At 35.4% G+C, this 22,365-nt stretch overlaps 1 protein-coding gene across 2 annotated transcripts in view; it reads right to left on the minus strand.

Annotated features, from left to right (window-relative positions):
- Positions 1-22,365, minus strand: part of TMPRSS15 (transmembrane serine protease 15) — a 121,909-nt gene that overhangs the window by 32,105 nt on the left and 67,439 nt on the right. The window contains exons 17-19 of one of the 2 annotated variants that reach the window (XM_054249036.2): positions 19,968-20,108; positions 8,665-8,775; positions 6,550-6,682 (exon numbers count right to left, since the gene is read on the minus strand). In XM_054249036.2, the coding sequence (XP_054105011.2) occupies positions 6,550-6,682; positions 8,665-8,775; positions 19,968-20,108 (385 nt within the window). The remainder of the gene's footprint in view (positions 1-6,549; positions 6,683-8,664; positions 8,776-19,967; positions 20,109-22,365) is intronic. The other variant, XM_078358592.1, reaches the window with a different exon arrangement.

A 22,365-nucleotide genomic window follows, 5' to 3' on the forward strand; every position in this document is an offset into this window, starting at 1 on the left:
CCCTGGAACATAAAGTATAATAAATAAATTTAAAAAGTAAAAAAAAAAAAAGTATAAGCCAAAGTAGGAGCAAGAAACAAAGAAGATTCTCCAAACTAATTTTCTCCAGACTGGCAAAAGTCTTTGACATACAAAGAAAGGTTGAGAGCACTTACCCTTGGTGGTGGTTCTCAACTCTGGAATGCATATGAATCACTTGACAGACTTACTGAATCACAGATTGCCTGGCCTTATTCTAGACTTTTGGGTTCAGTAGGCCTGAGGCAGGATTCCAGGATTTGAATTTCTGTAAATGTATCCCAGGTGATTCCATGCTAGGATGGAATTTGGTCCTACAACACATTGAGATCTACTGACCTAGGCCATTCTAAATCTAAAGGTCGGAGGCTGAGATCAGGTGATTCTTATGTATGACCAGGCTGTACCTTCAAGAGCTGATGTAGCTGTTGTATTGCAAGGGAGTGGTACACCTACTGTCACTCCTTTGCCCGGAGAAGACATAATTTTATCACTGTGCTTTCCTCCACCCTGTTAGATAATAAATCTATTGAGTATTAATGTTAAACAGCTTGCTATTAATGATATGCTCTTTAATTGTTTTTAATTAGTGTGTTTCTAATTTTAAAATGGAGAAAACATCAGGGTTACAATTTGTGCTTCAAGTAAATGATGGACTTTGTAGTTAAATCAATGAAACCAAATTAAAATACAATTTTTTCCACCATCTGGCCCAAAGTTTTGCTCACCTGTCCCACCATGATAACATAGCTAAGCATAAAATAAAAGTGCCTTCAGTGCTGAAGTTGCAAATAAAAATTTTTTAAATGCAAAACATTATTTAATTATTTGCTGCGTAAAGTTAGCAAATTTAAAAAAAAAACCTAAAGCCAAAGGATATATTATTTTTTGTTACTGTTCCCATATCTGTGTTGTTTTGTGTCCTGAGTTGTAATAAGTCAAGGCTTTTCCTACATACTTGAAAATTTTGTGACACTGACAGAAAATATGAACAAGGACAGAAGCACTATGTGTCTACCAACTTCTTAAATTGGATAAAACATAGGTTCTATTTCCAGTGTTCTGGAACTCAGTGCTAAGTTGTGCAAACAAAATCATTGCAGTGATTACATAAGAAATTAAATCATTATGTTCTATGTTTTTGAAAGGCTTATTGAAAAATATTTTAATCTCTCCCCCCCAATATTTTCAAAACACCTCTGCAATGAAAGAACCCTGGGATAATTCCATTTCTTATTAGCATATGAGAATGTAAGGCTCAACTTGATGTTTCTGATATGTAGAAGTTATCTTGCACAGGACTTATAGGAGATTTAAAAATTAACGCCAATTAGGCTACCTTAGTAGAACACAAACAACTAACTCCACTTTTGATGTATTAGTATTTCCTAAATTCTGTAAAGTTTTAGAGAAATGATGATTATTTTCCAGAGTTTAATGATGCAACAGAGTAAATCAGCTATATCATTTATATATTGGGTTAGTAACAGGGAAATGCTTTTTGCTAGGAAAAATCATTAAAAAAAAACCCCACTACTGTAGGTTTTTTTTTAACCTTTATTTTTGCATCAATATAAAATGTTTTCTTTCATACTTTGATCAAGACATGAAAATGTTACTCAAGGTACTTTTTATTTGCATTTATTATGCATGTAATAAATGGTAGGAAATGAAAATGTTTAATATAAAAAAGGAAAGGCTAATGAAATCGGCCTCATATGACTTACTAGAATCTGAAGGGAATTGCATTTTGTGCCCTATCTGCACAAATAATCTTGAGAGACTACAGTGGTTTTTTAATAAATTGACTCCTAAATTACTTTCTACTGCAGCAAACACACATCATTTTAAACTCACTAAGTTTTCCTTCAGTTACCATGCACCAGTCTAGACAAATTCTCATTAAGGATATAACTTTCTTTCAATTACTAGAGCACTAGGGAGACTATTTAATAAGCGCAGGCTCAAAGATTAAAGCCTTTGCAGTGATTAACTGACTCATTTCTGAAGAAAGCAAGCACCTGATCTTCATAAAAAATATTGTATCTAAGGCAGTGGGATGTACTACTTGTGTTACACACACTAAAAAAATCGGGTTATTTGTCCCTGTATCTGGTTAGAAGGACTATGATTCATGGGAAATGGGATCAGTGAACTAGAGAGTGAAATTTGGCTGGGGAAAACTGGGTAAATAAATAGAACAGAGATGTGTGAAATTGGCTGTTACCCACTTAGCTCGGGCCATTGTCTAGAAAGCTATCTTTGATATCCCCTTGTTGAATTAAGTTCTGCTACAGCATATTGAATTTATCACATTATATTGTAATTATCTGTTTTTATGTCTATCATCACCACATGAGCATGTAAATATGTGTTTTATTTATTCATGGAACAAACACAATATCATCATTAGTGCTTAGATTTCTGATCCAGGATTAATAATAATACATTTACATTATATACTGTTAAAATGTAATAAAGACATATGTTTCCTCCCAATGCATTGGAAGGACTGTAAATGTAGGAATCAGCATTTTGCTGTCACCCAACTAACATTTTTCATTCAAATTCATTGGAAAAAAACCTTCTGTCAAAGTAACATGTTGATTGTTTTGATCTCTGTGAATAACTCATCTTAACCCAATATATCCTCCAGGAAACAATGTAGTTAAAATTCACAAACCACAATGGAAAGAACTCCACTTTTTATAATCACATTGTGATCTTTTTATAATCACATGGTGATCTTCAAAAGGTGGTGAATTGAGACACAAATCTCCTGGGCAAGGAAAGCCTGGTTATCCAGGGCACACTGGAGCATCAATTGTGGAAGCAAGGTCAAGTTCTCAATCTCCTTAGTTTAATCTTTAGAAACTAAGTTCCTGAGTCTCTATAGCAGCTCCCCAGCAATTGAAGTTAACAGCTTCCTGGGACCTCACCTCTTTGAATTCACTATTGAACTAAAATTAGTGTTTAAAGTAGGAACTTGGAATGAATGCCACTTACCCAGTTCTGTGTTTGAAATGAAAATAAACAACCGTTAGTTTCTGGGTTTTGTTGACTCTATCAAAAAGCATTGTTTCTCCTGCAACTCACCCTCTTCCAAGACTTTATGCCTGAAAGCTCCCTATGTTGAAAGAGTTTTTGTTAAAGTTTAAAATGTAGAATAAAAGGAATTACGCACACACACAAACAAATTTAAAGTACAGAAGATTCTAATATGCATAAACCAAATTGATTATTTACATAATGAATAATAAAATTTATTTCCTCTCTTGCCCTTGATAGGAATTGCCTTCCTGATGAGGCTGACATCACTTGGATGAGGCTTGGAGCTGGGACATTTTCATTCTAAATGGACAGCATTTGGGAATATAAAAGGAACCGGAAGCTCTCAGTCCAACTGAAAGAAGCTAAGTTAGGTATAGAAGAAATGTACCTCAACACAATAAAGATTATATACGACAAAGCCATAGTTAAATCTTCTAAGAACTGGAACAAGACAAGGATACCTACTCTCACCACTCGTACTCAACATAATACTGAACGTCCTAGAAAAAGCAATTTGAATAAAGATAAATAAAGAGCATCCTAATGGGAAAGAAGGAATATTGTCCCTGTTTATAGATGACATGACCTTATCTATAGAAAAACCTAAAGACTCCACCACAAAAGGGATTTGATAATTAAATTTAGTAAAGTTTCAGGATGCAAAATGAATAAAACCAAATCAATACAGTTTCTATACCTCAGCAACCAACTCACTGAAAATGAAATAAAGAAAGCAATCCCATTTACAACAGCCACAAAAAAATTAAACACCTAGAAATAAATTTAACTAAGGAGGTGAAAGACCTCTTCAATGAAAACTATGAAATACTGATGAAAGAAATTGACGAGGACACAAACAAATGAAAAAAATATCCTATACTCATGGATTGGAAGAATTAATATTGTTAAAATGGCAATACCACTCAATCCCTATCAGACTTAATGCAGTCCCTATCAAAACACCAAAGATATTCTTCACAAAAAAATAGAAAAAAATCCTAAAATTTGTATGGAACCACAAAACACACCAAATAGCCAAAGCAGTCCTGAACAAAAAGAACAAAACTGGAAGCTTCATACTACCAGATTTCAAAATATCCTACAAACCTATAGTAACCAAGATAACTGGCATAAAAATGGACATTAGACCAATGGAACAAAATAGAGAGCAGAATAGAAAACCCTGAAATGAATCTATGTGTTTACAGCCAACTGATTCTGTTTATACAAAGGCACCAAAAACACTTACTGGGGAAAGAACAATCTCTTCAGTAAATGATGCTGGGAAAACTGCTTAACTATATGAAGTATGAAACTAAGCCCCTATCTCTCACCATATAGAAAAATCATATCAAAGTGAACTAAAGAGTTAAACCTAAGACCCAAAACGTAAAAACCACTAGAATAAAACATTGGGAGAAACACTCCAGGACATTGGTCTGGACAAAGATTGCTTGAGTAAGCCCCCAAGAGTACAGGTAACCAAAGCCAATTTGGACAAATGGGATCACATCAAGCTAGAAAGCTTCTACACAGCAAAGGAAACAACCAACAAAGTGAAGAGACAATCCACAGACTGGGAAAAAATACCTGCAAACTATCCATCTGACAAGCACTTAACGATCAAAATGTATAAAGAGCTCAAACATATTGACAAGAAATAAAAGCATATATTCTGATTTTAGAAATGGGTAACTGATTTAAAAAGACATTTCTCAAAACCAGACATAAAAAAGCCAACAGAATATGAAAGAATTCTCAACATCACTAATTGCTAGAGAAATGCAAATCAAAACCACAATGAGATATCTCTCATCCCTGTTAAAATAGCTTTTATCAAGAGAGCAGCTGTAAGAGATGCTGGTGGGGATATGAAAGAAGAAGAACCCCCATTAGACTCTTGGGGAAAATAAAAATTAGGTACATTATTCAGAACATTATGGAGGTTCCTTAGAAAACTAAAAATAGAACTACCATATAATCCAGTGGTTCCACTGCTGGTCATATATTCAAAAGAAAGGAAATCAGTGTATTAAAGAGAGTGTTTGCCCTCCCATGCTTACTGCAGCACTACTCACAATAGCCAACATTTGGAATCAACCTAAGAGAAAAGCATATGTTTTATAATTAGATACTTTTGGCATATGCTTTTATACATAGGTGTGTCTATATTTACATGTACATAGAGTACATTTATAATTTACTGTTTATTTGGCACTGAGTTTTAAAGACAACTAATAATCTAGATGTTAGCATTGCAATAATATATAAAATAGACATGGTTCTTCCCTTTATGGACCTCATAGTTTAATATGACACACTTTTTTTTTTTTTTTGAGACGGAGTTTCGCTCTTGTTACCCAGGCTGGAGTGCAATGGAGCCATCTCGGCTCACTGCAACCTGCGCCTCCTGGGTTCAGGCAATTCTCCTGCCTCAGCCTCCTGAGTAGCTGGGATTACAGGCACGCGCCACCATGCCCAGCTAATTTTTTTTTGTATTTTTGGTAGAGACGGGGTTTCACCATGTTGACCATGATGGTCTTGATCTCTTGACTTTGTGATCTACCCACCTCGGCCTCCCAAAGTGCTGGGATAATATGACAAACTTTAAATGAGATGGTGTTATAAGTTATAAAGACAACCACATGTGAGCCAACATGGTTGGTAATCACTAGTCTTCAAAATCATATATGCTTAAGGATTAGAATGGTGAATAAAAGTTGACAGGTTGTAAAATGCAAAATAAGTATGTTATTAATTCTCATTACTTTCATTTTCTACCTAAGTAGCTTTAAGACTTGGTGGGAAGGTAAAAAACAAATATGGTAAAATTACATATTTGATGAAATATATTATGGCATTAGACTGGGAGGTATAATACATTTTTGATGAATATTTTGCACCATCCTTCTTGAGAATATCCTTCATTATCTTTCTATAATATAAAATTTATAGAAGTACTATTGCAGGAGAAGAGTTATGAAAAAATTTTAATTTTGAAAATATTTTACAATTTTTGCATAACCTCTCCAATTACAATAGTACCTTTATAACTGTTTCAAAAAAACTATTGTAAATGCGTTGCAAAGATATAGCAAAAGTATATTGTCTGTAGTACTCTTGTGATTATTTATGTATATTATGTTATAGCATAAAATGAAATAATTCATTTTCTTAAGAATAATCACCTAAAAATTATAAAAACACAAGAAATGCTTACATATGAGTATTTTGCATAACAGAGCATATTATATTTTATATAATATTTACTTACATGTATATACTATTAATACAAAGGTTATTAACATTGGTTATTATTTGAGGATGAGGTTAATCAAGATTTTTGTTTTCTCCCTTTTGCCAATGTGTAATTTCTAAATTCATAACTTTTATAAATTTTAAAGTTCTTACTAAACCTAATTTCATAGTAATAAAAAAGTCTGAGAATCTCTTAAAAGGGAACTCAGTAGAATTACTTACCCTAGGCCCAGCAGCTGACAAACATCATTTGAAATCTGGGTGGTCCAGTTCTCAGCACAAGCTGTATGCCATATGCTCTGGATTTGGAACTGCACTAAACCATTGTTGTTCATTGTGCCATTGAAAAAACGCACTGAAGGGTGGGGAGAATGGGAAGACGTCAGCCAAATGTTCAAAGAGTACAGAGCTTCAGTTAGACAGGAGGAGTAAGTTTTTGAGATCTCTCACTCTGCACTGTGACTACAGTTAATGTGTTGTATATTTCAAAATTTTGTAAAATTGTGAAATTTCAAATTTTCCCATCATGATAAATGATAGGTATTTAAGGTGATGGATAGGTTAATTTGCATCATTGAATCATTCCTTGTTTTCTCTCTCTCTTTCTCTCTCTCTCTCTATATATAGATACACACACACACACACACACACACATATACATACCTTTTATATATATACATTCTCTCTATATGCAATCCATATACATACATTATATATAATAATATCACATACCTCATAAATATATAGAAATAAAATTTTCAAATTTACAGCAAATTTTTTAGAAAAACTAACAAAAAGAGATGCATTAAAAACATTAGATGATACAGGTGGCCATTTTGACCTAAATTGATAAGAGTAAATTATGTCCTCTAAACTAAATGTGCAATGTTTCTAACATTTTGAGTTTAGAGACTGATTGCTGTTTTTCCTAAGAGCATGATGGAAGGTCTAATTTGAAAAATATAAATTTAGTAGACAATATTGCTCTTTTATATAACTATAAAAATGGAAAAAGCAGAGATATGCAAGTTTATTACAAATCTATACAGCAAATAAACAGAAAATAAAGTTATATGTGAAGAGTATATCTTATAAACTTAGTTTCTGAAAGTAGGAAATCAAGTTTAGGAACTACTTTAGGAATTCCCTTCCCATCCCTCCAAAACTACTTTCTTTGTACTTTGATTTCTATCACCTTACTCATCACTTTACAACCGTTTTGAACGGAATGTTAAGGCCATTAGCGGCCAGGTAGGGACTGGACCAAGCTAAGTGAATTCATTAAAGGAGGAAAACATCAGCAACTGTAGTCTTACCTACACCGGTATGTTGTAATTCTATAAAATAATGCTACATCATTTACACTTTTTTTTTTCTATTATGACAAGAGTTAAGAGCAGTGACAATAGAATTACGCAAACTTAGGTTCTAGATGTGTGACCTTCGGCAGCACTTACCATTTCCAAACCATAGTTTCCTCATGCCTAAACTATAGCTAATTCTGTTTTTTTTTTCTTTTTTGAGATGGAGTTTTGCTCTTGTTGCCTAGGCTGGAGTGCAATGGCGCAATCTCAGCTCACTGCAACCTCTGCTTGCCAGGTTCAAGTGATTCTCAATTCTCCTGCCTCAGCCTCCTGAGTAGTTGGGATTACAGGCACCTGCCACTACACCTGGCTAATTTTATATTTTTGGTAGAGACAAGGTTTCATCATGTTGGCCAGGCTGGTCAGGAACTGCTGACCTCAGGAAATCTGCCTGCCTCGGTCTTCCAAAGTGATGGAATTACAGGTGTGAGCCACCTTGTCTGGCCAGCTATAGCTAATACTTATTGTAGATTTTTTTAAACTTAGTTACAGTGCAAATAAAAAGACATAATAAAAGTATCCATGATTCATAATGTTATTGCAGTCTGGAAGGGGAGCTGGACTAAAAACTCAGCAAGGCAGGGAGAGAAAGTGAGTTATAAGTGAGCATGCAGGTGCCTCTGAATGTAGGCAATGAAGAGAACACAGTAGCCAATATGAGTGGTGTCAGTCTGCTGGGTTTGGAATATTGTCTCTGTGATAGTCCAGGCTTCCTATATGAATATTGGTTTCTTTATAATGCCAGTTATTAAGTGTGGCAAAATGGAAACAAACAATAAACTGAGGCCTGCATATTAACTTTATCCTAACCAGACGGGGTCAGAGGTGCTAAAATCATCTCAGAGATGAGATGTTCTCATTTCAAAGCGTCAAAACAGATCCTGATAAACATACTTGTAATATTTCTTTTACATTGTAGAATCCAAATGCAGAGGGTATCGTCATAAATGTATTTTCCTAAAAAAACACATACCACAATCTGCTTCATCTGAGCCATCCTCACAGTGCAGACGACCGTCACAGAGATTCACCAGTGGAACACACTCTCCATTGTCACATTGAAAACTGTCTTCCTTGCATGGCTCTATGGGGGAAGAATGTTTACTGCGTAGGTAAAGAAATTACAAGTGGATGATTCTGGAGTACAAATCCCATTTGCTCCCCTTTAAATATCAGTCCTTTGCCACAGCACAAGGTGGAGCTGGCTTTGATACTGAGCAACGCCATCTACCTGGTGGTTCAGAATGCCTCAGAAATAGTTTCCAAGCTGATGTGTATGTAGCTTTAGAAAAGTGTGGATGAAACCTCAGACATCTGTTTTGCAGTAAAACTCAGGGAATTTCTAAGAGGTGGCTGAGAGATTGTCAACTCACCTCTTCCTCATAATTTTGTTAGTATCTCTTCAATAAACTCCTCCACCCTAAACTGACATACAAGCAATAACCACTCAAGCACAGAGCAGTCCCCTGGCCTCACCATCCAGATGATACCGCCAAAGCTTTGTAATAAAGAAATGTCGAAATTGTCTGTTGGTGGGATCAAAGTTGAATTGGGTTGGAAACAGAGGGCTCAATGAAAGCTTGCCTCAGGCAGGAAAGAGTTGTCACAAAGAAATAAAAACTTTATAATATCTGTAACATAAAACGAAGTTGGGGATAGAGCTACAAACAAGTAAAGCAGGGCTGGAGGCATGGGAATGTGCTTGGCACATGGAGACACAAAGGTAAATGCAAAGACTGGGCAAAGGAAGAACGGTATATCTGGAGGCCATTGGCTATTGTTTTCAGAGCTTGGGTTGTGCAAAAAGAGGCCTACTGGAAACATTCTTTATTTAGAGAAAGTAGCTCCTGCTGTTTCCTGAGATTGTTTAGTCTTTCAAAGTTTTGTTTGGGAGAGCCCTCGTATCACGGGGAGAGAGGGGTTTGCTTCCCTTGCCCAGTGCTTTCTGGTTATGGCTTAGGATTTATAGCTGTGTGCTGGAAGGAGAGTAGGAACTCCATGCGGGCTAAGTGGAATTTGGTTCCCTGACAATGGCGATGGCTGTCAGGTGTGGAGAGGTTCGATGTCTTATCCCCTGCGTGGCACATGAACAATCATATGGGGAAGCAAAAGCACTTGATAAAAATAAGAAACAGGGAAGCTTGTATTTTGAAAATTATTAGTGACTATAAGTCAATATAATAACATAACTATTACATTGCGTTCAAGGAGACTCAATTTCAGGTTAAAATGATTTCTGAAACAAATTATAAAAATATCCATGAAGACTTTCTGAATTTATGTTGACCAAACATAATGCCACTTGAAAGAAATTATTCCTGCTGTTTTAGAATCTAGGTTGTAGACTCCAATCTGAGAGTACTGATAAATATTCTTATACTCTAATGGGAGGTACTCAGTATAGCCATACTACACTTACTGAAAAAAACACCAAAACTGGTCCAGTAACTATCAATATCCATCACCTATTTTCAGATTTTTAATAAAAGCACATTAGAGTATTTTTCTAAAAAAATGTTGAATAGAGTTTTTGAGGGGGAGTGTTTTTATGGGGCAAAGGGGAAGATGGTACCATCCAGCAAACCCAGTGCGGAGTGCCCCGAGATAATCAACTCCTAGTTGAGTTGTTTGAAAGGAGCAAGGTCAGCATCTCACTCTCTGGCTGGAAGCTAACTGCATAACCACTAGGACCAGGTCTTTCATGGAACCAGTGCTAGGGCTTTCAGATTTTTTTAAACTCTGACTTTAGTATGAAACAGATTTTAAGTAATAACTCTAGGATACACACCAATGTGTGTGTGTGTGTGTGTGTGTGTGTGTAACTAAATTAAAATTTATCTTTGCTCTGTTCTATTAATTCCATTCCTATCCCATCCCATCCCATCTCATCTCATCCCATCCCATCCCATCCCATCCCATCCCATCCCATCCCATCCCATCCCATCCCATCCCATCCCATCCCATTCTATCCCATAACAAGACATAAAATTTATTAAGTAGTGAAACCCAATACATTGATTTCACTACCTAGCTTTTGATAAATGCTAGGATAAATTGAAGTATAGTGAAAATAATGAGAGATGGTAATGTTATTTTTCTGAAGTCTGTGGGCAGGTAGCTGTGTAAATAAAGATTAGTGATCAATTTCTATGAAATGAAATCAGAAGTTAGAAAGTTGGCAAGGTGATCACTGAGAAGGTGATCAGATGACAACTGCTTGGCAGGGAAGGCTGGCTCCAGCACAAAAAGTGGAGGAATGGAACCTGGGGATTAGGGATATGGAGCTGAGTGGGGTTATAAGAGATTATCTAGCAGTTATACTACCCGTGTCTACAGTACAATAGTCCAGGGCTGGTGGAAAAATGCTCCAAAGAGCTCACACGTCCGTTTCACAACAGAGCTAGCATTTGACCAGAAGCTGGTCTTTGCCAAATGAAAACTACAATGGTTAAAACAAAAAAATCTTCCTAATTTCCAAAATTGGAACTATGGAAAGATGGGGGAAAAATGGAAGTAGAATATAAAACAAAAACAATTATTTCCACCATCCCCTGCCTTATGTTATTAGGCCAAGATCTGTGCCTGAGTTGAGGGATAAAAGAAGCTTGGAATTGCATAATATAAAATGCGGATATTTTACTTGACTGCTCATTCTAATACTTAAAAGTCAATTTAAATTACCGGGTAAAATGATTGAACACCAGAAGTCACTGAAAAAATGTAGAGATCTGTCTGAAATATCCAGGGCCAAAAAAGGAGATTTGAATTAATATAGAGACAAATGAACCTTTTGTTTTACTTATATTGTCATCGAGCTCAGACATTCTATAAACTGAATATACAATATGCTAGCTGCAATACCCATAAAGCCATGGTTTGCTACCAGGGCTTGGCAAAATGTCTGGCACAAAGCAGGGAATAAGTAGATATTTTTAAAACATAAACATAAACATCCCACCAAAGACATTCAGATCTAAGAGTTCCACACTCCTCCCCACTTTCTGCCAGGTGGGACTCGAGGAGGCAGTGGTCTTTGTCTCATTTCACCACCTCCTGACCCTGCTGTCTGATAAAGTTAGGTTAGGTCAGTTACCTTTTCAGGTAACTGAAGGCAGCCAGGGGATAGGTGTCACTGTGCACCACCTTGGTGATGAGCACCAGCACAGGAAGGCCCTGCACCCTTAACTGGAGGGAGCATAGAGTCATTCCATTCCAGGTTGTCAGAGGGCTGGGCAGGCAGGACCAGCTGGGTCTGGGGCAGGCTGGGCCCAGTGGAACAGGGCCGATGACTTCCACCCTTAGCAGACTCACCTGGCCTGAGTTAAGAATCTTGAGAGTAGTGATGGCTACACAAATCAAAACATGGAATAACATTTCATGGAACTGTAGACACACAAATACATGCCTATGAAAACTGGTGACATGAGAACAAAGTAAGTCTGTGCTCTAGATGACAGTAAAAAAAAAATTAATGTATGTCAAAAGATCGATATGCTTCAAAAGAAGTATGTAGCTTAATAATAGAGTTGATGTAATATAAAGCACTTTTTAAAACTATGATTTCAAATTAAGTTTAAAATATAAGATAATTGGCTGATGGTAATCCTAGTGATTTGAGAAAAGAATCAATTTTATGAATTATGAAGATACAATTTACTTAGATAAATCTGAATAATGGTTAAGACATAGGCCCTGAAGTCATATGGCCTTGGTTGGAGGTGCAATTTAGTCATTTCTTTTAATATTTATTTGACCTTGGGAAAGGAAATTAGTTTTTCTGAAGCTCAGTTTCTTTGCCTGTCAATAGGAGTAAATATTACTTTTGTCTTAGCTGTGTCAGGACAACAAATTTTAAAAAATAGTGAAGTGTACAAATATTTATATATGTACAGAGAATACTCAATAGATATTTTTAACAGAAAAAACAGTAACAGTAAAAAAAAATCTTTTTCACTGATTTTTTGTTTTTTTGAAATGGAGTTTCGCTTTTGTTGCCTAGGCCAGAGTGCAATGGTGCTATCTTGGCTCACTGCAACCTCTGCCTCCCAGGTTCAAGCAATTCTCCTGCCTCAGCCTCCAGAGTAGCTGGGATTGCAGGCATGTACCAACACGCCTGGTTAATTTTCTATTTTTAGTAGAGATGGGTTTTCTCCATTTTGGTTAACCTGGTCTTGACCTCAGGTGATCTGCCTGCCTTGGCCTCCCAAGTGCTGGAATTAAAGGCTTGAGCCACTGTGTCCAGCCTTTCATTGATATTTTTAAAATTAACCTTCTTAATCCATGTGCTACTTGTGCTGCTTCTCCCTACAAATAACCAAATAAACAAGCAAACTACCTAATCCTTTTCTATTAGGATCTTACAACAATAATTTCAGCTATTTGTATGTATCCTCTACTTTAAACTTTGAGGAATTCTGTATGTTTTCAACCCAAATCAAAGTTACCCCATCATGAAAATATTTTTAGAAAGCCATGGCTGATTGTTTCTACAAACATCCATACCATGAGAAAAGTTGGTTGCATATCTCAAAATATAATGCTATTAGGGAGGTTCTTATAAATATAATTATCAATTTGTTTCACAAACATATTTTTAAACTAGGTTAGTGAGATAACAAATGGACAGAGATAATTACAGATTCTAAAGGCAGCATTAATACTTTGACTGACTATATATTTCATCTTTCTGACATTAATTTTCCTTCAGAAATGAGGAAGTCTTAAATGTGGGCAGAAGAGTTTGTATTCATATATTCTGTCTTAAATATATATTTTGCTATACTTGATTTAAAAATTTCACAGCAGTAATTACTAATTGTCCATGATCAAACATATTAATATACTTACAGATGTTAGTCACCACTCTATTTTTAATTATTACTTTTTTCATAGCTTATCGAAATCACTGTGTAAAAAAATTGTATGCTCTCAGCTCACTGCAACCTCTGCATCCCAAGGTCAAGCAATTCTCCTGTCTCAGCCTCCAGAGTAGCTGGGATTATAGACATATGCAAGAGTTCTCAGTGACAATAATTTAATCATAGATAAATTTTCTGATAATTTTACCCTTTTACTAATTTATACAGGCAAAATTTAATTGGAAAATCACATATGAGTTGAATGGAAACAGACAAGCATCTGAATTAAATTTAAATAATAACATAAATATATGAAAAATGTAATTCATTTTTGTGCTCTAGCTGAAGCTGTTAGGGTTATATTCTATGAATAGAGAAAAAAATAACTTTCTATAAGCTGAATGAACTTCTATAAGCTATAAGCTGGTGAAAAAATGCTGAATGGGGAAAATTAATCTATTGCCACTGAACTGAACAGAAATTTTAAGTGGTGAGAAGAGTAAATAAGCTTTTACAAAATTTTCTTTACATGCATAAACTAGATTTTGATTCTTTGCAATATACAATAGTTCAGCTTCATTAAGCAGTCTTTAACTGTTTAACTCTCTCTGGACTCTGAAATCTTATTTCTGATAGTTTTATGCTCATGGTGAGAGAGAGAAAAGGAAATATTGCTAAGAATTGAATTTCCCCATCTCCTTTTTATGAAGTTTCCAGTAGCCTTGCCTCATTTAGTCAACATATGCTTGGTTTAAAATGGAACTAAATTGATCTCTAAGGCACATGCCACAAAATTTGGGGAGGGCTCAAAATCCCTAAATGTAATTAGCTGCCACTTCCACAGTTGCCTGACAAGCACTATTGAATTCCATGCTAAGACTCTGAGTATCAGAAAAGAGCAATAAGGGGACATTTTTAGGAAGGAGACAGATCTTGATAAATCTATATTACATATACTTTATTACAACAGAAATGGAAACGTTAGGAACATAGTCCAAAGAAAAGAGGATACAAAAATACGTTATACAATTATGTTAAATTTCAGCTGAATGCCTTGGAAGGTGTCCCTAAAATATCTTCAGAAGATAAATGAATCAAAAACAATTTTTGATGCCCATTTATGCCTTTTTCTAAAATGACCATCAAAGTAGAGTGCCAGTATGTGTGTCCAGCCTCGCTTTCCCTTACCACCTTGATTATCCTCCATGGCCAAGTCCCTGTTTCTGTGGTTGCTTTGCAGTATTTGGGTATAAAAAACGTCATCCTAGGCAAACAGACACAAGAACAGAAAATGAAACACCTCATATTCTCACTCATAGGCAGGTGATGAAAAATGAGAACACATGGACACAGAAAGGGGAGTACTAAACACTGGGGTCTATTGGGGGGAAAAGGGGAGGGCCCGTGGGAGGGGGAGGTGGGGAGGGATAGCCTGGGGAGAAATGCCAAATGTGGGTGAAGGGGAGAAGGAAAGAAAAGCACACTGCCATGTGTGTTCCTACGCAACTGTCTTGCATGCTCTGCTCATGTACCCCAAAACCTAAAATCCAATAAAAAATTTAAAAAAAAAAAAACCTCCACAGAAGCAGACAGTACTAATGCTTCAACTCAGTCATTCCACTACTCACTTCCCAGCAGCATCTGTCCTATGTCTAGGAGAAATGTGAAACCACACTCTCCATGTATTCATCATGCAGTGATGGGCATGGAAGACTCCATGCTAGCTTCAAACAAGGGACTTTTTCCTTAAAAATAACTTTAGACCTTACATGCTAATGTAAAAATAGTAAATGAAATCTAGCAATAGGCCAAAGAAATATAGAGTCTGTTCACCATAAACTTGGTGTCGCTTCCGTGTTGAGAAATAGATTGTGCTCTGTTTTTGAGTTTGATCTTGAATCAAAACTGCTTGTAATATTTTTCAAAATCATTGATGTTGTGTTTGTTTCATTGTAAGAGTCTGAGACAAATAATTTACCCCAAATTTTGAGACAAGCCATAAATGTTGGCAAGGTTGCACAGAAAGGGGAACATTTGTACACCATTGGTAGAAATGTAAACTAGTACAGGCATTATGAAAACCAGTACGAGTTTTCTCAAAGAACTAAAATATAACCACCATATGATTCAGGAATACCACTGCTGGTTATTTATCCAAAAGAGAGAAAATTAGCATATAGAAGAGCTATCTGCTCACCTAAGTTTATTATACTATTCTTGACAGCCAACTTATGGAATCAACCTAAGAGTCCATCAACATGAAGAGAGAGACAGAAAATGGTATCTTTGCACATTGGAATATTATGCAGTCATAATAAATAATGAAATCCTGTCATTTGCAACAGCATGGATGAAACTGGAGGACATTAGATTAGTGAAATAGACACAGAAAGACAAATGTAGCATGTTCTCATTCAGATGTGGGAGCTGAATTAATTGATCTCATGAAGATAGTAAATACAATGGTGGTCACCAGAGGCTGAGAAGGGTAGTGGAAAGGGAAGATAAAGAAGGGTTTCCATGGGTACCAAAATAGAGTTACATAGAAGGAATAAAATCTAGTGTTTGGTAACACAATGAAATGATTGTAGTTAATAATTTATGACACATTTCAAAATAACTAGGGAAGACAATTTGGAATGTTCCTAATACTTAGAAATAATAAATGTTTGAGGTGAGGAATATTTCAGTTTCCCAGATTGGATGATTGTAAATTGTATGCTTGTATTAAAATATTACATATGTCCATAAATATGTTCAATTATTATGAATCCATAAAACACAACTTTAAAAAACAAAGTGTAACTATAACTTTTTGATGAAAAAGATTTGCCTCTGTCTTCCTTTTGAGAACTAATTTGCCTCTTTTCAAATATTTACTCCCTTCTCATTTTCAATTTAAAATAAGGGTTACTTTGTCTTTAAAATTTTATTTCAAGATGCGTCCACTTTTGCTGATGATGGAATGCCCTATTGTGTTAGTCTGTTCTCATGCTGCTAATAAAGACATACCCAAGACTACATAATTTATATTAAAAAAAGAGATTTAATGGACTCACTGTTCCACATGGCTGGGGAAGCCTCATAATCATGTCAGAAGGTGAGAGGAGACAGGCACATCTTATATGCAGCAGGCAAGAGAGAGTATGTGAAAGGGAACTCCTGTTTATACAAAACTATCAGATCTCATGAGACTTATTCACTATTATTAGAACAGTGCAGGAAAAACCCAACCCCATGATTCAATGACCTCCCACTGGGTCCCTTACACAACACATGGGATAATTACAATTCAAGGTGAGACCTGGGTGGGAACACAGAGCCAAACCAAATCACCTATAATGATTTCAATTGTTTGGATACATCAATAATCTAATCCCTTATCTGTTAGAGCATAGTATTTTATAAAATCTCAATTAATTGAGATTTTACTATTTATCTTAATTTCTTTAAAAGTATAGTATCTCTTTCAAAAATTTCCATGACAGATTTCTTGAAAAAAATTTAGGATGGCCTATAGTAGAATAGGTACTAGGTATTGGGGATTTACTTGCTCTATTTTATGATATTTTGCAGAAGGGAGCACATAGTTTTACTGCATTTATTTGTGTATTTTTATTTAGTTATTTGCAGATGGAGCCTCACTCTGTTGCTCAGGCTGGAGTGCAGTGGTATGAGCTTGGCTAACCGCAACCTCCACCTCCCAGGTTCAAGCAAATCTTCTGCCTCAGCCTCCTGAGTAGCTGGGACTACAGGAGAGTGTCACCACACCCAGCTAATTTTTGCATTTTCAGTAGAGACAGGGTTTTACTGTATTGGCCATGCTGGTCTTGAACTCCTGACCTCGTGATCCATCCTCCCCAGCCTCTCAAAGTGCTGAGATTACAGGCCTGAGTCAATTAGTCCAGCCTAAATTTTACTGTATTTAAATACACAAGTTACTGACCCTTGTATATTTTTCAGTTGTGCCATTTTTCTCCTTAAAACATGAGAAATAACACTTCATTGTTTTAATGTTCATAACTGAGAGAAATATAAAGATTATCTTATTTTCAACATCTACAAAAATAATTATACTTATTCTACTAGGAATTTTCAGAAAAATTTCTCTCTTGAGATTTAAAACTTCGTGTAGAAAATGTTATAACACTGATTCCTGCTTATTAATTTTTTTGTTGAATGCACTGAGACTTCATGATTTTTCAGGTAATTTTAGTCAGATTTGAAAAGCATATAATTTTTTATTCATTGTTTCTTTCACTATTAGTTTTGATCGCTTTTATTTTTTCAATTTCAGGAAAGTTTATTGTTTTCAAATGGGGTTTGGTTCTTTTTCCTGCCCATTACACGTTCTCATATGTTTCCATCCTCTTTACTTATTGTTTTTTCATTCCTCATTATGGTTTCCTTCAGCAATTTTTGTGGAAATGTGGGTGTTCTGCACAAGAGGTTTTGAATAGTTATGCAACATACCAAAAAACTAGGTGGTTCACACTACTAACAAAGGCCTCTAATCAAATCAGAAAGATTTGATTACGGCAGAGTTTCAAGAAAATTGCTCTGGCCAAAGGTGGTCATCTTTTTCCAAATTTCTTGAGAGGAGACTTTATTGTAATGTCACTTGTGGGAGCCAGTACTGAGCAAAGACTGTTCTAGCAGGATCCAAAAATTATATAATAGTTAAAAAAATTAGGGTCATAATTTTAGATATTAAAGTAACTAATTTACTTTCTATATAACAATAGGAGAGATTTAGCTTTTTTCAAACATTACACAACCAAAGTCTGTTTTATCTTAAAAGTGCTAACATGAGCTACCAAAATGTCCTCATCTATGTCCATCACCCATCTCTACTTTATAACTCAGATGTTGAATTAAATTAAAATAACAGGTACATCACAAAGAGGACACTGAAATAGCAGATAAAATAATTGGCAAACAAACATGGTTATAGTATAATCAGCAGCAACAAAATCATCAAGAAACAAAATCAGTGATTCAATTCAAAATGACATTTTCAAAATTATCTTGATTAATTTTTTCCAATGCAATGATCAAATTTTCTTCTAAGTTAAATTCTCGCAACACACACACACACACACACACACACATGCGCAAATACATGTCTATTGCTATTTTCATCTCAATGTATTTTCTTCTTTACCTAACAAAATCATGCCATTTTCTATATTTCTTCTTTTTAATGTACTCTAAGATAAATTATAATTTTATGTAGATCTTAAAGCATTTCCTAATTAATTATTTTTTATTGATCCATGTCACTGTTGCTTGTAAGTAAAAAGACTGTCTTCTAAAATCAGTCACAAAATCCAGATTAATTGATTGAGCTACTACTTACTTCTACCTAAGTAGCATGGATAATAACAATTGTGGTTCATTTTCAGGGCTAGAGGGTAGACCACTTAATTATTTGACATAAAGATTAAAGCGGACAGTTTTCTGGGAGAGAATCAAAAGTCCTGGTCAATTGTGTGTGGAGGAACAAAGATAAACATACCCTAATAGTAGCTGGATTTGGTATTAGATAACAGGCAGATGAAGATCAACTATCCAACTCTACCTCTTCTCTCGATATTCAAGCGAAAGACATCAATACCACAAATATTTTTATGGAAGGGAAGGAGAGATGTAGGAAGTAGCATATATTCTGTTTTTCTGACATGTTTGCACGTGGAAAGAACCACTGAGTTGTGGGGCAGTTCTACCAGACAAGTCATAGTCCAAGTTATAAAAAATGCTCTGTAGATTGTTGAATGCAAGTTATAAAAAAATGCTCTGTACATTGTTGAATGCAAACCTTTATATACTGGATATATGAAGATAAATATCCATGACGAACATGGCACTATTTTGTTTGCTCCTGTTGATTATGTTATGGATATAATAAAAAAACCCAGGGTTGGAGGGTTGGGCATGCCAGCAAACAGCATTAAATTTCTCCACTGCAGTGCTTTCCTCTGGTTGTCTTCAAAGTTAATGATGTTAGTTACTTAATTGAATGTTGCTGGCACACCAACAGCTCTCTTGCCTGTTTCCTTCTTTGTTCTCTTAAAACGTTCTTGACATGGGAAACATGACAGACTTTCTTCCTTAGAGAGTCAAGTATTCTACTTTTAACATTTAACATGTCCATCTTCAGCGCACAAAATTCAACCTTCTTTACACATCAGAGAAGTGCAAGTAGGTCTGCTAAAAACCTCTGTGGCTTCCTACTTTGAACAAATTCAAGTAGCGGTAATATAGATGTAAAAGAAGAAAGATGATCTTCATTAAGATGGGGAAGAATGGGTGTCACAGAAGGAAAGCATTAAAATGTGTTCTTGGCCTTGACATTCTGTATACCTTTGCTGTTTTGCTCCTAAAGTTACTATGCAATGTGTGATTTATGGGCTCTTACCTGGAATCCCCAAGTGATAACCAGTAGTGAAGTTTGCTTTAAACCCTCCTCTTGCCAACACATTGTTAGTGATGAGAAAAACAGTCATTCTATTGGTGGTAGAGAACACATCCTTTACTGGACCAGGCCCTGTGTACACAGCTGTTCCAAAGGAAAATGAGATAATCAGTGAGATGATCCTTTGGGTCTAGAAGGAAATGCACCCCTGTTCTCAGTTCCATCTGCCGGATGTAGGGCTACATGCTACATGGCTCGTTCATATAGTAGCCACAGTAAATGAATGCACACGTTCTTTTACATTTTGAACACTGCTTCAACAAAGCCAACTTCTCTTTAATTTTTTTGATATTGAGGTTTCTGCAGCTTTATAATTTAATGATGAGTTACTTATATCTGGCTTAGTACCACTGCTATTCAAAGTTCATGTTATCCCAAAGAAATGACTAACTACTTATAAAGACCTCTATAAATCAATGGAGTTTATAGTCACCTTTATTAAATTTTTGACCAAATGTAATCAGTACTTTTTTGTGCGTTGAATCATAAACTACACAAATTACATGGTGACTTCTAAACATTTTCTGCCAAATTCCTTGGCTTTTTAAAATTGTTTATAGTAAACAATAAAACATTCTTTACTATACTTCAGTTAATTAAAAAATACATTAATTAAAAAAGTTTTACATATTGAAAGCCTTACAAATGATTCTGATTCAAAAGACATTCCTGCCTACAAATTTTAAACTAGGACTCAGAGATCTTTCTGGAATTCTTACTTACTTTTCAATGATTTGTTTAAATACTAACATGTGAATTGATACATTTTTTTAGATGATAAGAAGTCTGAAATTTTTATTAGAAAAATAATTTGACCTAAAATGAGAAAACTGTTTAAAAGTTTTTATAAGTGTAGACAAAAACAAATTTCAGATTCCTCAGCTCTTGCCACCTCTTGCCAGCCACATTTTGCATTATTTGCTCTATGGGTGGCTCCCAAAATCCTCCCCCAGCAAGCTCACACTCTAGAACTTTGTGAGATTTTGCTGCAGAATTCCATATAAGGGCTGACTGATGAAAAGGTTGGGGAAGCCTCCCCACCACACTGTCCCTTCATTTGTTCTAGAAAATTTTCTCTGGAGTCTTCATTGATTAGTTGCAGCGTTCATGTGATTGTATCCTGATTGCATATCTATCAGATCAGATTTACAATGAATGATGAATATAAGTTCAAAGTACCGTTAGATAAAACACTTTTTAGTGGTATCATTTCATTCATGAAAATTGATCATTTGAGCATTTTTATTCAATGTGTGACTTATCAAAAGACATCTTTTTTCTTAAAAATCAGTGGCAGTTAAGTAATGTATTAGCTAGTATGTTCGACTGATAGCTTTTTAGTGTGCCAGCATGTATTCTATGATCTACAGAATACATCTGATGTACACATAATGCATAGAGAACTGCAAAATGGGCATCCTTAGCTTCTGGTCTCCAATGTGTAGTGCTTATGGTAGTCAATTAATACTGTCTAGTAGAACTGATGGCTCAAAAATATTAGTCCAAAATAGTTGAACTCATGGAGATAGAGAGTGGAATGTTGGTTATAAGAGGCTGAAAAGGGTACTGGGAAGGGTGGGGGAGTAAGGATGATCACTGGATACAAAATATAGTTAGAATGAATAAGATCTAGTATTTGATAGTACGACAGGGTGATCACAGTCAATAGTAACTTAATGAACATTTAAAAGTAACTAAAAGAGTAATACAAAGACAAGAAAAATGCTCGAGGTGTTGGAGACCCTATTTACACTGATGTGATTATTTTGCATTGTAGGCCTATATCAAAGTATCTCACATATCCCATAAATATATACATCCATTTACCCATGAAAATTAAAAATGAATTTAAAAAGTAAAAATAATTAGTCCTGCTTTGTAAAGAATGCTCAAAAAATTATGTTCTCACTATTTTAAATATGCCCTATATTGTAAGCTCTACATAAACTCATATCACTCTATTATTGTATTTTCATTTTGCAAGTTGTAAGAGAGGGATTAAATTTATTAAGAAATGCTCTTTCTGGCTGGGTGTGGTGGTTCATGCCTATAATCCCAACACTTTGAGAGGCTGAGGTGGGTGGATCACCTAAGGTCAGGAGTTTGAGACTAGCCTGGCCAACATGGTGAAACCCTCTCTCTACTAGAAATACAAAAACTAGCCAGGTATGGTGGTGCATGCTTATAATCCCAGCTACTCAAGAGGCTGAGACAGGAGAATTGATTGAACCTGCGAGGTGGAAGTTGCAGTGAGCAGAGACTGAGCTACTGCATTCCAGCTTAGGTGACAGAGAGGACTGTCTCAAAAAAAAAAAAATTCTTTTTCCCTAAGTACAACTAT

This window comes from Callithrix jacchus, chromosome 21, assembly GCF_049354715.1.
Source record: "Callithrix jacchus isolate 240 chromosome 21, calJac240_pri, whole genome shotgun sequence".
Taxonomy (NCBI): Eukaryota; Metazoa; Chordata; class Mammalia; order Primates; family Cebidae; genus Callithrix; species Callithrix jacchus.